At 41.6% G+C, this 14,396-nt stretch overlaps 1 protein-coding gene across 1 annotated transcript in view; it reads right to left on the bottom strand.

The window, feature by feature from the left end:
* Positions 1–14,396, bottom strand: part of SMC5 (structural maintenance of chromosomes 5) — an 86,857-nt gene that overhangs the window by 39,162 nt on the left and 33,299 nt on the right. Inside the window, exons 11-16 of the mRNA XM_019555187.1 lie at positions 13,457–13,570; positions 10,498–10,592; positions 10,175–10,307; positions 8,221–8,394; positions 7,389–7,558; positions 5,974–6,097 (exon numbers count right to left, since the gene is read on the bottom strand). Of these exons, the coding sequence (XP_019410732.1) occupies positions 5,974–6,097; positions 7,389–7,558; positions 8,221–8,394; positions 10,175–10,307; positions 10,498–10,592; positions 13,457–13,570 (810 nt within the window). The remainder of the gene's footprint in view (positions 1–5,973; positions 6,098–7,388; positions 7,559–8,220; positions 8,395–10,174; positions 10,308–10,497; positions 10,593–13,456; positions 13,571–14,396) is intronic.

The raw sequence follows: 14,396 nt of genomic DNA, 5'->3' as shown, positions 1-14,396 counted from the left end.
CCTGACTGCATCCCCACACTGCCGGCCCATATTCATCTTGGAGTCAATGATGACTCCAAGATCCTTTTCTGCCTCTGTACTGACAAGAAGGGAGTTCCCCAACCTGTAGGTATGATGCCGGTTGTTCCTCCCCAGGTGCATCACTTTGCACTCGTCGGTGTTGAATCCCATCCTATTCTCATCCGCAATATATATATCCGCAGATATCTAGCTAAGGAAATACAGTCTAGAGCAGGAGTCTTTAACCTTTTTTAATAAGTGTACCCCCAATGGCCAGACATGGGGGAGGGTAGTGGGGGGGAGGGTAGCAACACACAGCTGGATGCAAAGCAGCAGCACCCCCCACCCCCAGCCCTGCTCCTGGGAGGTAGGGGATGGTAGGTGGTAGAGCTCCATCCCTGCCTGCCCATGCATACCCCTACCCCTTAGGGCCTTCCTGTGTACCCCCGGTTGACCACCTCTGGTCTAGAGGAAACTGCTATAAAAGCAGATACTAAAATGGTTGGACAATCACACTCAAAGAGTAGGCAGCAACAGCTCAACATCAAACTGGGAAGAGATATCAAGTGCAGTTTCCCATGGATCTGCCCTGGTCTCAGTACTGCTCAATATCTTCATTAACGACTTGTATCTTTGTGCTCTGACTGTACACTTTGTGCCCTGGAAAGCAAGGTTCTTGGGTAAATTTTATTAGACCAACTGAATAGTTGGGAAACTTGCTCTTTGCAAGCTTTTGGACACAAAGACCCTTCTCCAGACATGGGAAAGTCATTTCCCTATGCCTAAAGAAGGGTATTTGTACCCAAAAGCTTTCAAAGAACAAAGTTTCCCAACTATTTAGTCTAATAAAAGATATCACACTTACACAAAGAACCTTGTCTACCTTTGCCCTTAGACCAACATGGATACAACCAACAACCCACTTAGTACACTGGAATTGAGTGTACACTTTGTGGATAATACCAAGCTGGGTGGGAGAACTGAAATTTTAGGAGATAGGATTAAGACTCAAAATGAAATAGATAAATTAGGAAAAATGGTCTTCACTGAATGAGATATAACTGAATTACAACAAACATGATGTACCACACTTAGGAAGGAACAAATCAAATGCAAAAATACAAAATGGGAAATGACTACCTAGGCTTCAGAACTGCTGAAAAGGACCTGTGGGTTACAGGGGAATCACAAACTGAATCTAGGAATTAATATAGATAAAAGGAGGGATTTGATAAAAAAAAACAAAAAAGGCCATGGTTATAAAAAAGATAGAGATCAATTGTTCTGTGTCCACAGGGGAAAGGATAGTAGTAATGGCTTAAATTGCAACAGGGAGATTTATGTTAGATATTAAGAACTTGTTTAAAAAAAGTAGCTACGCAATGGAAAAAAAGTAGAGAGGATGTACAATCTTCACCATTGGATGTTTGTTTTGTTTGGGTTTTTTAAATGCACATAAGATCAATTTGTCTGGGATGGCTTAGCTAGGGATGTTTCTGCCTTGAGTAAGGGATTGGACTAGATAACTTCCAGAGAGTCCTTCCAGCCTTAACCTGGTGGAAGATGCCTCCCTAATATATAAAGGGGAAGGGAGGTTTTCCTCTCTTTCTACTTTTGGCAGAGATGCAAGTAACAGACAACTCAAGCTTAGGGTAGGGGGATGACTTAGTCTTAAATGATGAAAAAAATGGGAGTCAGAATAATTTATTAAAACCAGTAGATCGTTCTTTTCAGAGTCTTGCTTCTTGTCAACGTTCAAATGGAGGATAAGCCACCTGCACTGTTACAGCTCATTAGGAATAGAAATGTAAACAACAGCTTTCTGAATCACCTTACTGCCCAGCAGTAGCCAACAATATGGGGATAGAGTAGGGATTAGGTAGCTCAGCATTATTTCTTTTAGAGCTCTTTAGCTTATAACAATGTTAGTGTGCCCTAGACTTTATCTGATACAGATGAGATTAATCACACTCTGAAGAGTGTCAGTCACACCTTGCTTTGGTATCGGAACCTGATGAATAGATACAGTTTTCATCCTCTGAAAATGACGCATCAGATTAAAATAAATTTTAAAAAAAAAATCAAACAGTGAGCTTTAACAGGTACTGAGGAGTTAGATACTAGTTAGGTAGTTTGATTTTTGAAATAATAAAAAACACATAACAAGCAGACTGTTGGTATGCTGAGACAGCTACCTATCATGCACATCAATATTGGCTCATCATCTACTTGCACACCCCTGTCTGTATCCATCTGCTTCCTCAGCTTATTCTCAAGGGGAGGACCATTTTTCAGTTCTGTGTTTGTACTAAGAGAGGGACCCTGATCCATGACTGCGGTTTCAATATGCAGTGACTATAAGAATAGGCAGCTAGATCTCCCAGTGCAGTAGAGGCTTTGACCAACAAGTGTTATAGAAAAAGCAGGTGAATGCAAGCATCAATTTCCAGGAATAGTTAGTATAGAGGATTCCAGCACAGGGCTTTTGAGACTTAGCACCAAATGCACTAATACTAGGGTACTGTGACTGGTGACCAAGTGGATGCTAGAGGGAACTTTATTTGGCCTTGAACTACCCTTCTCCAGGGCAAAGATTTCTGCCCTCAAGAGCTAAGACCAGTCAAGATGACCTTGGGATACACCTGCAGCTGAGAAGAGCATTGCCTTCTTCTTCCCCAACCTTGGAAGTTACACTGGTTTAAAAGGACTATTTCTTAAACATACAACTCGTAGCTATGAGTGAGGAGCTGAAAAATAATCTTTGAAGCAGAATTCACTAAGATTTTCTGTTCAACCACTTTAGAATTTGAAGAGGGACACACTGCCCTCTTTACCAAAACTTGAAGAGTCTTTTATTTTTGAATAGTTTTTGAGAACAACCTGAAAGCATCTCCAGGATATACCCCTTACTAAGCCACAACTGGCATGGCCATCCTAAAGAATACTATCACAAAGAGATCAATTTTTAAATCATTAAAATTTTCCATTATAAACTAGACTGGATACCAGGTAAACCTTTCAGAACAGCAAGATTCCTTTTCAAAAAGGAAAGTACAGTATGTAAAACTTACCTACTAAAAACCAAGACAAACTAATAAAACAAGTTAAGCAGGTAGATTCTTAGTTTTATTTTATATACTTCAGTCTAAGAGTGATTCACAGAAGCTCAGCTTGCCCCATTTGAGCTTTCAAGATTCCCTTAAGTATCTAACTTCTCACTAGAAAAGCTGCTTAGGCAACTAAAATAAAGATATTGTGCACAGACTTAACTTCCATCGTTCTAATGAACCAAGATGTATAGGTACATATTTCCTGCCTGAGGCTACATAAGGTTTAAAAATTAGGTGGCCCTATGATTAAGTCCACAAAGGGATCTGGTCCTAGAATATGCCTACCACTGATCTACAGAAGAGGTCAACAGCCTTTTAGAGGCAGGCCAAATTAATTCAGCTTGGTCAGAAAGCAAGCTGCTGCTTGCAATCCAACCACCAGCACAGTTTCCCTTGCCACCAACTTGCTGACAATGTCCAGGTCTTGCAGACTGGATAAAATGGCTTGGCAGACTGAACCTGGCCCCTGGGTTGCAAGTTGCTGACCCCTGACCTCTAGCATTCAATTCAGCACTCAGGGCTATTTTCATTTGGAAGCATGGGATGGTGGCAAGGCCCACCTTTTATAAAGTAGAGCAAGGGTGTCAAACTCATCCAGTCCTGCAGGCCTTGTGTCTAAAAAGGTTGAGAATTACTGGATTAGGTATCTGAATACCCCAATTCCCTGTGCTTAAAAATTAATTAAATGACAGAATTCAATCCAAACCCTAAATATCCATATGTGGAACCAAACAGGAAGCACAATTAGGGCAGGGTTGACAAAGAAAAACAGAAACATTGAAAATTGGTTTTCAACAACTATACTGAAGTAAAACCTTTCCTGAATCAGATTTTTTACATCCTCGTTTCCTTCAGGGAGTATTGGCCATTTCATTCATTACACACACACCCTAAATTAAATCACTGCATAAGCAATATTAATTCCTGAAGTAATTAACAACTTGTGTTCACCAGAGTGCCCCAAAGTATGATGAGGTCAAACAATTATAAACCACTGCAAGACTGTTTTAGGCTAGACATAAGGAAGAATTTCTTTACTGTCGGAGCCCCCAAGGTCTGGAACAGTCTGCCAGCGGAAGTGGTTCAAACACCTACATTGAACACCTTCAAGAGCAAATTGGATTCTTATCTTGCTGGGATCCTATGACCCCAGCTGACTTCCTGCCCTTCGGGCGGGGGGCTGGACTCGATCTTCCGAGGCCCCTTCCAGCCCCAATGTCTATGAAATCTATGCAATCTAAATCTAGGAAACTCTCATTCCTCTGCCCAGCTGTGTAGTTAAATACCTTCTGATCTGTACTGCTCAGAAATACACAAGTGCATGGTAAAACCAGTTTGCTATAGGGTGCAAGAGGAAGATGAGAATACGCCTATAGACAGGTTGTTTATTAAATTAATGGACATCCTGATCACTTTGTTTGTACCTTGTAGGAAAAGCAACATGTATATGGACTGATGCATGCATACTTAGAGTATGCTATTGTTTGATATTTTAAGAACTTAGAAATGTGTAAAATATTATTTGGAAAAAAAACAGTTGTTTATTAATAGCCTATCACCACCACAAGTCAATTTTTAAAACTAACTTTAGAAAGTATAGAGGTTCACCATGCCTTAAAAATGGTTATCTTGTACAATTTTTTGTGGTTTTCAAAACTGCTTTAGGTATTTCACCCAACATGATTTATGGAGATTTTGAACAATGCCACCTGGGCTCAATCAATATATACAAAACCAAAATGATCAAAACCAGTCATTTCTCTTCTTCATGCTGGTTACTGAGTGCAGTGAATCAGACTGCTTCAAAAGACAACATTCAACTTTGCATAGGATTAGGTTTGAACACTTCTCAAAACTTGGAGTTAGAGGGTAAAGATTAGCTCAAAAAAGCCTAAAGGATTTCAGAACATCCAACTCAATTCTAAAGATAACAGTACACACAAGAAGATTTCCACTGAATACAAGAAAACGTTTAGTACAAGCATCACTTCAAAAAGGCTTAGGAACTGGAGAAAATAATTAGGGAGTGGGATGGGCTCCCAATGCACTTCTGATTGGGAATCTACCTTCTCTTCTTTCAATTTTTTTTTTTAAAAAACAGTCACACAACACTAAAATGCACACCAACTTGTAATTTACTGATGCATGAAAATGTGTGTTGAAAGACCAGTTAAAAAAAATCTCAGTGGACATGTCTACACATGCAAATAATGCGCCTGAATTTGTTTTGCAGAAAATTCAGCTATATTAAACTGGTCAGGCATGCATCTGAACATGCAGCCAACAGGAGCAAAAATGTGAAAATGGATTCCGAAACCCTTTAGGCTGTTCCTATCCTACTCTGCCACCTCTCCAGCAGCCAGGGGGAGCTCCAGGCTCCCCTGGGTGCCAGCCCTGGGCTGGCAGGGGATACAGGGGTCAGGCCTGGGTTCTGCAGGGTGGGAGAGAGCTGTCTGGGCTTTAGGGCAGCTCTCTCCCAGCCACACGGAGATCTCTCCTCGCCCCCCAGAAATTGGGGCCGACCCCAATTTCCACACAGGCAGGGACAGAACTGCCCTGGAGCTGGGATAGCTTTGGCTACTCCACAGAGATTGGGGCCAGATTGGAGAGGTTCCCTGGCACCAGGGCAGCTCTCCCCCACCCTGTGGAGATCGGGATTTAGCCAGGAAGTAGTTGCGGCCCCCTGCTGCCTGGACTAACTAGGAACAATTGCTCCCAATCAGGATCTACACTGAAGTGTACTTCAGCACATTAGCTATTGCGCTGTTTTTCTAGTATGTTGGGGGAGGGGGGGTTCTTAATATAAAATCTGAACCCTTCATAACAACAGAAAAATATATACAAGGCAGAAAAGAAGCCATACCTTAATAAGTTCCTTTAATTCTATAACAAGTTTTGCTTTTTGGATATTGATTTCTTTGATCTTTGCATTTGTATGTTGCTCCTCTTGGTCTAAGTTGATAGCATCTTGTTCCATCTCTCTTAAACTATGGCAAAAAGCAGTTTATGATTAATTGATTACATTGTGTCGAGACACCAAATTTCTCTGCTAAGGCCCAGCCCAATGAACTATATGGCAAATCTTTTGGCTTTGGACTAATAACACACAGAGTTTGTACTATATATAAAGTAGACAGAAAAGTGCTGCTTAAACGTCTGGTTATGGAGCATCTGTGTTAAGCCTCAGGGAGAGCAGGGTGTGGGGGGTCAGGAGAAGGTGGAAAGGGAGCCACCTGATCCTCCTAACCCAGGGGCAGGCAATTATTTCCGGTGGAAGGCCACTTACCCAGTTTTGGCAACCTGTCGAGGGCTGCATGGGTAGCCCCGCCCCTTGACAGGAGCCCCACCCCTGGTCACCATCTTGGGACCAACGTCCCAATGTCTTAGGACCAATATCTCAAGGCCAGCACCAGTGGAGCCCAGAGCGGGGCACAGGCTGCTAGGGATCTGTGAAGCCAGGCTGGGCTGTACCAGCAAGGAGAGTGGGGAGCTGGTCTGGTTCCTTAGAGCCCCTACCAGCCGGGACCCTGTACTCCTGCCACCCTGCTCTGGGCCCCGCTGGACCGCACCCCCACAATGTCCAGATCAGAGCTGAGCTGCTTCCTCCCTCCCCGCTCACTCCAGCACATCCAGATTGGGCCCAGGCTGCTTTCCCCACCCCTACCGAGCATGTCTGGACTGGAGCTACGCTCCTCCCCTCACCCCCAGCATATCTAGATTGAGGCAAGGCTGAATTGATTTGGAGAGATTCAAAGATTTGGAAGGCTTGCAGCAAACAGAAACTGAGAAGAGGGAAAGGGATGGGATGATCTTCCATACAGGCTGTCTTTGACTTATGATGATTCCAGTTATGACAAACAGCACTTACAACCTTTGTAAATTGCAACCCTGCTTCCAGGTTCCGACAGGGGTTTCGACTTTACAACCCTGGACACAGCTGCCTCCAGCTGGTAAGTCTGTTGTGGCGGATGAAGGGGAGAGGCAGGGCAGATCAATGTCCCCACAGTGAGGGAGGAATTGGGGCTGGGACAAGTTGCCCAGCCAGGGCTGGGGGGTGCGGGACTCGGGGGTCAAGGCTTCAGCCTACCTGGCTCCCCAGCTGTACACTTAATGGTAAAACTGTCATAATCTAAAAGAAGCCAAGAAGCATTGTTGTTTCAGTGTTGCTAGCAAAATGGTTCTAGACATCCTATTCAAAATAGGATATAAGGCTGAGTATCACACATTCTTGAAGTTTAATGCTACCAAAGCAAGAAAAAGTATCTGCAGTAAGCATACCTATCGTTTTTCACAGCAATTTTTGATTCCAGTTGTCTCCTTTTGTTTCTTCTCTCCAGAAGTTCCTTCTTTTGCTGTCTAAGTTCATTGTCTCTGCACTCCAGATGTTTCTGCCTCTCAGACAGTGTAGTCAACTCAGAATCCAGTGACCGCAACTTATTATTTATTCCCTACAGTAAATAATGGTACAGAAAGCATATTTAATATTCTCATTATAATCAGCCCAGACTTAGGACATCTACATGTGCTATTAAGGTAACAGAATAAACACCAGCACAGTTCATTCTGGAGTCAAATGATCCTGGGCACAGTATCTACACGTGCACCTGGGACAGCAGCACTCTGAGTGGGGGTGGAGCCACCCTACGCTGGCAGCAGGGTCGAGGGGTCAGCCCCAAACTCCAGGTGGTGACTGTCGGGCAGCAGAGGAGCTCACTGGGACATAAAAGAGTGCCCAAAGTATGGACCTGTGTAGCTAAGCAGCAGGCAGCAGTCTGGCCCCTTGCTGCCTAGGCTGACCAAGCACAATTAATGCCCAGGTCAGAGTTCACATGTGCGTTTCACCACAGTTAATAACTCCATTGTAAAAAACTGGCCCAGATGGTACCATCTTACCGCTGAGTTAATTAATTTACTGCACCCTAAATACTGGCGCTCATGTAAGGAGTGACGCTTCACTGCAGAGCTAATTAATCAACTCTGCAGTGAAGCGCATGTGTAGATGCATCCGCCATCAAGTTTAGTGAATTAAAAAAAAAAAAAAAAAAAGTGGCAGCAGTTCCAAGCCATGTCCTGAACATTTTTTCCCTAAACACCAAACAAGCCAATTTACCTGTTGCTGCTCTTCCAACTGTCTTCTTTCTTCTGTATCCACCGAACCAATAAGAAACTGTGCAGGTCTCAGAGAGGTGTTACTAGAAACAGTTTGGTTTGTATAAACTGATACTTTTACAGAATACCTTTCTTCAGCTGTATACAACTGCCTAAGCTTGGTTTCTTGTATGACCTAAACATGGAAAAGAAATCTTTGATAAAAAAAAAGCATCTGCTATATTGAACAAAAAGTTCTTCTGTGTTTGTTACTATAAATCAATCAAAAAGTGTCAGTCATAATCAGGGATCCTGGTTTTCTCTGTTTAAAAATCACAAATTTTCTGATTTAAAAAAAGGAAAAAAAGCACAAATGCACTGATTAAAAGAACCAGAAGCCACATTTCTCCATGATTAAAATGAAACACCATTAAAAAAAAAAATTGACAAATTCTCTTGAGTAAAAAAAAAACAAGATCTGTTTTTCCATGATTAAAACGAAATTCCACTATACATAAAAGGTATCAGTTGAACACAATGTTTTATTAATATATTTACAATTTCAAAGCAATTTGGAAGCCTACCATTGCCTCAATCCCTATAATAAAATACAAGATAAATACCTTTACGTTTTTATGTTTGATTTTGATTTGGGGTTTATCATCATGGAAAATCAGAGCTCCCCCTGCCTCCTCCTCTCACCAGAATGCAGGTCCAGCTGCAGCTCTCCACTACTCACTTTTTTGTAGCACTTAGCAACCCTGATATGCCGGTGCCCTGCCCATGCCATTACCCCTCACTCCCAACCCACAACCCCACCAACCCTGCTGGTACCCCTTACTCCCTACCGACCACCTCCTGGGCCTTGTCAAAACCCCTCACTCCCCACCCACAGCACTCCACACTCCCCCACCTTGCCACACAGGGCCCCCAACTGTCAGGGCTATGGGGCTAGGGACCCGGGTCCGCAGCCCCCTGCTCCCCACAGCAGAGCCCGAGCCCTGGCTGCTGCCTGTGGGAGGCAGTGGCTACTGCAGTTCAAGTGGGGAGCGGAGCATGGAACCCAGCTTCCCCCTCCCCAACGCGTGGCACAGCTGGAGCAGAGCCCATGGATAGGAGCAAAGGAGGCTGCCCGCTGTGGGCTCAGGGCTCCCTGCCCTGCTGCCTGCCCCCCAGGAACTCTGCAGCCCAGCAGGTGAAACCCAGCACAGCAGGGCAGATACTGTTTATCAAAATATCAAATACAATGAAACATCTTAAGCAGAAGATATTTCATATCACTGTTCTCCATGATTTATGGGGGAGAGGAGGAGTCATGAGTTGGCCTAGCTCCAAAATAAACATTTAATTAAAATGAACCTGTTTGTATTAACAAAATATCCAAAAGCTTTCTGGCTCAAGCACCTACCATTTTTTTTATTATAAAACACATTCATAGTTTTGACTTTTAAATAGTAAACAAACCAAAACAATTCAGCATGCAACTAAAGGACACATTTAACTTTGAAATGTTAGGTTAGCATTACCTATATTTTGCTCCCATGTCTTAAAAGCTGTGTGTAGCATAATGACATGCAGATGGCAGGGCAGGGTACCACCTTAGAGGCTAACAAATTAAGAGAAGCATAAGCTTTTTTAAGTGACTGCATACTTTGTTAGATGCTATGAAAGCATATTGTAGTATCTGACAAAGTGGGCCGTTGCCTACAAGTTTGTCTCTGAATCAGTTTGTCCCTTGCTACCATTCCCTCCCTTCTGCCTGAATTCAAATTAAGGCAGCAAACTAGCTATCTCTACTCAGTTTAATGCTATGCGTTCCTACGACCCTGTCCACATAACCTCCCTACCAAAATGAAAGATTTATTTATACTAAATAGTATGCCCATGACAACTTCTGCTTCTTTCACATCTACTTTCCTCAATACTATCTTAACAAAACTATTGTCCTAATCATACTAGACAATACGGTTTCTTACCCTTTCAATCATATTTCTGGTCCTCTCTGTTCCCACAGGGACCTCATGAACTCGATACTGGGCACAAAGGTAACTCATCACAGGATGAGGAGCATCAAACAGCTCTCGTAAGAAAGAGAAAAATCCGTACTGGCTGAGGAACAGAAAAGAAAAATCACAAATAGAACTTTTAAGTTTGATGAGCAAACTAAGAAAAATATTTTTTAATTCTGAATAATAATAATTCTAAAAATCAGATCTTTAAAAGTTTGGCTTACAGAAAATTCACAGCACAGAGTAAAATATTCAGCAGTAAACACAGAATGTGATTTTAAGTTACTCACTGTAACTCTTCAATAGGTCTTGAAGGTCTGTTTTCAGCACATGACTCACTAGGTGCACAGACAGCATTCACTCTTAGTTTCCGATGGTCACGCATCTAAACATGAAACACATTCAGAAAAAAGCGAAAATAGAAATTTGAGTGAAATGAAAAGTTACTCTAATTTATCAGAAAGATATACTGGACAGATATAAACATTTATTTTAAATTAATGATCTCACCCTCCTCCTTCATTTGAAACTACTCTCATTTCAATATAATCACGCTGAGAATTATTTAAAACTTTCTCTGCATTCCAATAGCAGAAAACTGCTGACCACAACCCAAATGATTACCCAAGGAAAAGTCTTTTCCCTCCTCACCCACTGAAGGGGAGTAAAATCTTTCAAAGTCCTCTTGATGACCCTCAAACAAATGGACAGAAACAAACTATTGTGGAAAGAAATCCTTTAGGTCTGTTAAATATGCTCTGTACGAGACATGGACCCTCAAGATAGACTAAAAACAAAACTTAGAATTCTTTAAAAAGATACTTTAGATTTCCTAGACAAACCAACACATCAAGCAAAACAAATGTCTCAGCACCACTACATGTAAAATTGTAAGCAAATATCTACAGAAGTCCATGTTCTCCTCAAACCAACCAAGTTCTCCAAAAGCTACAGTGTACCCAACAACAGCATAAGTGCATATTTTTAGGAAATGTATAAGTAAAAAGACAGCTACCATTAACAGTCAAATCTAGCACCAACATCTCCTTTTTAGACATGATGATCAGCATCCAGAATGATAAAATACAGACCACGTTATACAAGAAACCCACAGACCAACATACATATCTGCACAGAACCAGCAATCACCCTAAATGCACCAAAAAAGCTGTGATATACAGCCAAACCCTCAGATACCACCAGATTTGCACTGAAGAGAACACCTGGGATTGCCACGTTGCCAATCTTAAAAAGGCTTTCACCCAGCAAGGACACTCCTCCAGAGAGATAGATCACACATGTGAAAGAGCCACCCGGATGCCGTGTGAAGAATTGCTGAAGTACAGAAAAAACCCCCCCACAAATCGCACACTGCTGGTTATGACATATACCCGTACAAAAAATCCTCAAACAATTGCAACCCATACTAGAAAGAGAACCTATTCTTAAAAAGATATTCCCAGAGCCACCCATCCTAGCCTTCAAACAAGCACCGGACCTCGTTAACCTCATCACCAGAATCAAGCTTCCTCAAGCCCAGAACACCCCAAAAGGACCCAGACCATGCCATGACAAGAAATGCAAAACCTGCCAACACGTCTCCACCACCCACACAATTACTACACACCACAACAAAGCCATCAGCACTCCCGGATCTTACAGCTGCACCTCCAGAAATGTAATATATCTCATCCAATGCACCAAATGCCATGATGGAAAATATGTAGGAGAGACCAAACAACAACTGTGCACCAGAATGAATGCACACCAGAAATTTATCAAAGACAGGAATACCCAATTACCTGTGGGGGCACATTTCTCACAAGAAAACCACTCTCTATCCAATCTGTCACTCCCAATCCTCAAAGGAAACTTACAAAACGCTTCCCAGAGATGACCCTATGAACTGCACTTCATCAACCTCCTGGATACTAAAAATCATGAACTTAATATAGACATTGGATTTATGACACATTATAACCTGCCTGACATCTGATTCCCCAGGTATCTCTCCACTATTCATCACCCTTCTCTCTCCCCCCGCAAGCCTGTCTCTCACCCACTGATTCCTCAATCTAGCTTTTCACTGACTACCTGTCTCGTATGCATACCAGACCAGCCTCTGGCTTCTTTACTTTTCATTCCATCCAGGAAGAGCATGCACCAACTGCTGAAACTTCCTTAGCCTGACGAAGGGTTTTTGAACCTGAAAGCTTGCTTAATAATGGTTTTCCAGCCATTTAAGTTGGTCTAATAAAAGATATCAGATTTACCCAAAGAACGTTGTCAGTCAAATCTAGAGCACATTGTCCCAAAATGGGTGAACCAAAGCTAAATCAGGTGTCCAGAAAAAGGATTCCTCCTTCCTCAGGCTGCAAAATTATTCTACAGAAATCACTGCAGGCCAATAATGACTACAGATTATTATACAACTCTCCCACAGTAGTGGACAAAAGGTTGAAGGTTCACTTAACAGGTGATCCTTGGTTTCTGTTCTAGCAACCTCACACTGAATCCACAACTGTAGAGGCAGGAAGTAAAAAACATGCCTCCAGAAGTCTTAGCTAGCTTTTCTATGATTCATTTATTCAAAATGAGATGGGGTTTTTTTGAAGTGCAGACAGGATGGTTTTAAGCATTTCAGTAAAGTTTGTATCAGAAGAAAATTGCAATTGGTGAACAGTAGTTGGGAAATGCTACAACAGTAGGAAGGAAACAAGAAAGATCATACAATTTAATGGGGAGTTCTCTCTTGAAGTGATTTCTCTGGCTCCCCAAAAAGAGATGTATTTTCCCATCTCTTTGTGAAGAGGTGTATCAGAAAAAAAATACTTCCCATTGGAAGACACTATTTTCTTAATGAATTCTTTCTTTCCCTCTTAAGCAAGAACTTTGTTGGAAGTATCTGGTATTTTATAATCTGTGGTGTAGTAGTCTTATTGTCTCATGCAACAAAGTGTTTTCTGTTGAGTGAAACCTGCAAGCTTTTTGTCCTTAGCTTGACAAAGATAATCATCACTAATATTCTTGTACTCCCTTGTGTTTGCCTGTACTTTGAAAATCTTTTTCTGCTATTTAACTAAACCAGCTGGATGTCTGAAAATCCGTCCTTTCTTTATGCTACCTCTCCATTACCTAGTGTAGAGCTTATGTACATTTATCAAATAGGCTCTAAATCAAGAGGGTTCTTGTTTCAATATTCTTTGTTTTAAGAATTAATTTTGTTACATGCTGTAACTAAGTACTTGCCTCACGAAGAAATATTTCCATATCTTCTTGACTTTCAAAAACAAAGGCCCTCATATCATTTGCTGAAATGTGATTTTCGACATATTTAGCATGTCTATCGTCTTTCACGTTGATCTGCTCATATAAAAATAGAAAAAAGGGAAGATAATGGAGAGTGAGATGCACTACAAATGAAAAAACAAAAACAGTTAGGAGAGTCAAGTAATAACCAAACCTACATTTAATAAAAAGCAAAAGTTTCTGTGCTAAAACAAAGAAAAATACACTGGAAATTTCCAGATTCATTCTTAAGATATTCATTTTTCCCAAACTTCATTAGGATCCAGCGAGAATACAAAAAACCAAGACTCTGTGAGGAAACAGATCATTTGGAGTTTATCTAAATATTATTTTAAGATACAATCAGATTACCTAAAATGGAAGAACCTTCTTGAAATTTGAAAACAGTACTAGCTATATATTATAATTCATTAATTTGAGCTTACTTATGTCTGTTACAACTCTCTAAACTAGCAAGACAGCCTTCCCAAAGAAAAGTTTCAGATGCTCTTAAAAATCTCCAAACATGGCAGAATTGTATAGTATGTGTTATAGGCTAGACAGTCCAAAAGCCCATAGCTGAATCAATTCAATCTTCACAGTTTAGTCTAAGCTGCATACACTGAACCGATAAGCAAGTAAACAAACATTCACTTTTGATTCTGGAAATGCCTTCAGTGGCCCAGGTCAGAAGCCAGGGGGCACTAGATCATGCCTCCCTGCTCTGTTGGAGCAAACAGCTTGGGCCAAGGCTAGCCCATGGAGGGGATTTGTGGGGGAAGAGCAAAGCATCCTGGGACGTTGGGGGATTGCACGTTAACTTGAATCTGGAGGGGATCTAGGACAGAAGTTCAACAAACCGATTTAATCTAAATCATTTAAGTCTGATACTACATCCAGC

The sequence above is a fragment of the Crocodylus porosus genome, unplaced genomic scaffold, assembly GCF_001723895.1.
Source record: "Crocodylus porosus isolate Cpor-Errol unplaced genomic scaffold, CroPor_comp1, whole genome shotgun sequence".
Taxonomy (NCBI): Eukaryota; Metazoa; Chordata; order Crocodylia; family Crocodylidae; genus Crocodylus; species Crocodylus porosus.
This window is presented reverse-complemented; position numbering and strand designations above follow the sequence as displayed.